The following is a 3,836-nucleotide window of genomic DNA, read 5'->3' as shown; positions in this document are numbered from 1 at the left end:
TTTTTTTTGACTTTTTCAAAAACAATAACCACCTAAGTGTTGACTTACAGCAAATGACTAAATTATGTGTCCTATTAACAAGCATGTTAATCCTAACATCGTCCTTTTTTTCAAATCTGTACGGTTACATGATTTCTGATAAGGGACTAGTTATGTAATAACAAAATATGTGATCCGTTTATTTATGACAACTGGAAAAGTTTTGAGGGGTGTAAATGTAACATTTTCTCCACCAGAGTCCACAGCGATATACCAGGGAGTCGGTATTCTGGAATCTATAACAAACCCCGCAAAATCTCTCTCTCTCTCTCTCTCTCTTTCTCTCTCTCTCTCTCCTACAGATATATATACACATATATGTAAGTATCTGTCTGTTGTATGCCACCGTCTGGTCGGCAACGAAGCTTCAGGTGAATGACCGTTTCTCTCTCTCTCTCTCTCTCTCTCTCTCTCTCTCTCTCTCTCTCTCTCTCTCTCTCTCTCTCTCTCTCTCAAACACACACTTGCTTATATTCTTTTTTTTATTTATCCTTTAACCACTTATAAATACCCATTCACCTGCAATTGCATTCACTATTTCTTTATTTCAATCAGAATTCAACTGTGCAGGAAGCAAATTAAACTTCGAGTTTTCTAGACATGGGGATTTTAGGAATTAAAAGAGACTCGTTTCTTTCTTTAATGGCACTTCAGTTTTAACTGCTGTCTTCTTCTACTACTTTTGTACATTAGGTCTCTCTCTCTCTCTCTCTCTCTCTCTCTCTCTCTCTCTCTCTCTCTCTCTCTCTCGGTGTGTGTCACTTTCCTTCTGGTTTCTCGATTGATATATGAATTATTTAAGTTGAACCTGCATTATTTGATTGTAAAAGAATCAAGATTCTATCATGAACGTATCAAAGTTTTGATTTTATGTCGTAGAATGATGAATCTCGCAGCCATTTGACGCGTTTTCTTGTTTGGTTTACAGATTCTTCGGTGTCACAATGATTAACGTGATGGATTATGAGAAGAAACCCATGAACGAAGTGGAAAAAAGCTTGGATTCACAGTTATGGCATGCATGTGCTGGTGGAATGGTGCAAATGCCGCCATTAAACTCTAAGGTTTTGTATTTTCCTCAAGGTCATGTCGAGCATTCCGGCACCAGAAATGTTGATTTCGGTGATTCCCGGCGGATCCCACCTTACATTCCGTGTCAAGTATCCGCCGTCAAGTTCATGGCGGATTCCGAGACTGATGAAGTTTATGCTAAGATTGGGCTTTTTCCTTTAAGAAATGTTCAAAGCGATTGTGATTTTGATGATCATGTCGAGAATGATGGGTTTTTAGGGTTTGATGATAGGAGAATTAATGAAAATAAAGAGAAACCCTCTTCTTTCGCCAAGACATTGACTCAATCTGATGCTAACAACGGCGGCGGATTCTCTGTACCAAGATACTGCGCCGAAACTATTTTCCCAAGGTTGGATTACGCGGCGGAGCCACCCGTTCAAACCATCTTGGTGAAGGATGTTCACGGCCAGATATGGAAGTTCCGACATATTTATAGAGGGACTCCCCGCCGGCATCTTTTGACCACCGGCTGGAGCAATTTCGTCAACCATAAAAAGCTCATAGCTGGTGATTCCATTGTGTTTTTAAGAGCCGATAACGGCGAACTCTGTGTTGGAATCAGGAGAGCAAAGAGGGGAATCGGCGGAGGCTTTCTCGAGAACTCCACCGCTAATTCTTCCCTGTACGGCGGAGGGTTCGCCGGATTCCGACCACAAAACGAGAACAACACCAACAATTCCCAGAATGACCAAAGAAAATCGAGCGCTGAATTAGTTAAAGAAGCTGTGGCTCTTGCTGCTAACGGGCAGCCATTTGAAGTTGTGTACTACCCACGAGCAAGCACGCCGGAGTTCTGTGTCAAAGCTTCGACTGTAAAAGCTGCAATGAGGATTCAATGGTGTCCTGGAATGAGGTTCAAGATGGCTTTCGAAACCGAAGACTCATCAAGAATCAGCTGGTTTATGGGCACAATCTCGCTAGTTCAGGTCGATGATCAAATCCGTTGGCCTAATTCACCTTGGAGGCTTCTTCAGGTAACTAATTTCTTGATTTGATTCTTAATTAATTATTTTAATTCGAGTTCTTGACATTTTTTGTTGGTGTTCGTGGGATGAATTGAAGGTTGCTTGGGACGAACCAGAATTGTTACAAAACGTGAAGCGAGTCAACCCGTGGTTAGTTGAATTGGTGGCGAGTATGCCGGCGATTCATCTTTCGCCATTTTCGCCACCACGAAAGAAGCTCCGGTATCCTCAACCTCCGGATTTCCCGCTGCTTACGAGCATTCAGGGAGCCAGGCATAGTTGTCAGTTTGGACTAGATCATCATCGTCTCCGGTTCAACCAAATGCATCCGTTGATTAATCCGTTCCCATATGGGTTCACGAATCATGTTCATGACAACTCTTTCACCAGATTCCCATTTCAGGAACGCGATGAAAACATTTCCTCATTCTTAACGATCGGAACCCATAACCCCCCAAAGACTACTACAAGTTCGAAGAAAAAAGACAACGAAAATCACAAGAGAAAACCCATGTTCGTGTTGTTTGGACAACCGATTCTGACAGAACAGCAGTTATCAGAGAGTGGTGTCTCCGGTGACACAGCAGCGAATCTCTCTGATGGATCGGTGGTTCTTCAGACAGGTTCTGTCCGGAGCTCTTCCGAAGAAGATGGGCCATGGCCGGAGACAGGCCATTGTAAGGTTTTCATGGCGTCAGAAGACATGGGTCGGACCCTCGACCTGACAGCACTTGGATCTTACGACGAGTTGTACATAGAGCTTCGTCACATGTTCGGTTTACAAAAACCAAATGCATGGCGGAACTTGGTCTACCGGAATGCCGCCGGAGTAACAAAATCCACCGGCGACGAACCTTTCAGGTAACGGTCGTACACAACATGCAGAAATTCTGACATTTTTTGTTTGGATACTAAAAAGTGGAATTTGGTTGTTGCAGTGAGTTCTCGAAGGCGGCACGAAGGTTGACGATTCAAACGGATTCCGTTAAATATTAGGAAATTATGCTTTTTTTCTTTTTTTATTTTCTTTGATGATGTGTACAGTCTAGGTTTTGTCTCTTGAATTTTATTTTTTTTATTATTATGTTTGGTTGTTTTTTGATTAACTTATGTTAAATAAATAATTTGTTAATGATATAAAGTTATGTCAGGCAAAATATTAATGTTAATCCCAAAGGATTAGAAACAGACAGCTTGCTCACGTGTGGGTGGTCCGGCTTACGTGCGTTTTGTTTTAATGCGTGGAGTATATCAATAACTGCTTAAATACGAGATATGTTCATGAATATATATAATCTCTTTTTTTTATTATTATTCTTAAAACAAAATATGATGATTACAATCATATATCATAGGTAAGATTTGGTTGTGTAAAACGTAGATAATTGAGTAGTTTATTGTCGAAAATGACACAAAAATACGGATCTCCTTGAATTGAATGTTCTTTTTACATTATTATCATGTAATATCGTGAGAATTGTTTTTTTTTTTTTTTTTTTTTTTTTTTTTTTAATGTAGGAGTTAATAGTGAAAGAAAATCATAAAAATGAAAAGTCTTTTAATAAAATAATATTTTAAGTTACTAGACAAAATAACCACCAATTTTGTGTAGATCCATCGTGAAAATCAATTGTTGCTATGAAATTGTGTTTTGTTTTGATCCATCAGATTTTTTTTTTAAATATATTTAATGTTTTTATTGTTGGGATTAAAGATCGACAGACACCACAAGTAAAAATGCAAAGAAAATAAATAACA

The 3,836-nt window shown here is 39.4% G+C and overlaps 1 protein-coding gene across 3 annotated transcripts; it reads left to right on the top strand.

Moving 5' to 3' along the window:
- The first annotated feature begins 283 nt into the window (after positions 1-283).
- Positions 284-3,235, top strand: LOC145011421 (auxin response factor 16-like). Of its 3 annotated transcripts, none has more exons than XM_078970138.1 (5): positions 307-410; positions 610-732; positions 968-2,087; positions 2,176-2,939; positions 3,017-3,235. In XM_078970138.1, exons 3-5 carry the CDS (start codon positions 984-986, stop codon positions 3,072-3,074), a joined length of 1,926 nt encoding a protein of 641 aa, XP_078826264.1. In that variant the 5' UTR covers positions 307-410; positions 610-732; positions 968-983; the 3' UTR covers positions 3,075-3,235. The 3 variants fall into 3 exon arrangements, with proteins under 3 accessions (XP_078826262.1, XP_078826264.1, XP_078826263.1); XM_078970137.1 differs by having other exon boundaries at positions 388-410; positions 595-732; XM_078970136.1 differs by lacking the exon at positions 610-732 and having other exon boundaries at positions 284-410.
- The last annotated feature ends 601 nt before the right edge of the window (positions 3,236-3,836 follow it).

Source organism: Lactuca saligna, chromosome 8 (assembly GCF_052625555.1).
Source record: "Lactuca saligna cultivar CGN05327 chromosome 8, ASM5262555v1, whole genome shotgun sequence".
NCBI lineage: Eukaryota > Viridiplantae > Streptophyta > Magnoliopsida > Asterales > Asteraceae > Lactuca > Lactuca saligna.
The sequence above is the reverse complement of the archived record's forward strand: the minus strand, read 5'-3'. Positions and strand labels throughout refer to the sequence as shown.

Coding starts and splice junctions, on each gene's coding strand:
- LOC145011421 (XM_078970136.1), top strand. CDS start 379: ATGCCACCGTCTGGTCGGCAACGAAGCTTCAG. Junction 411..967: donor GGTCGGCAACGAAGCTTCAG/GTGAATGACCGT, acceptor TTTGGTTTACAG/ATTCTTCGGTGTCACAATGA. Junction 2,940..3,016: donor ACCGGCGACGAACCTTTCAG/GTAACGGTCGTA, acceptor TGGTTGTTGCAG/TGAGTTCTCGAAGGCGGCAC.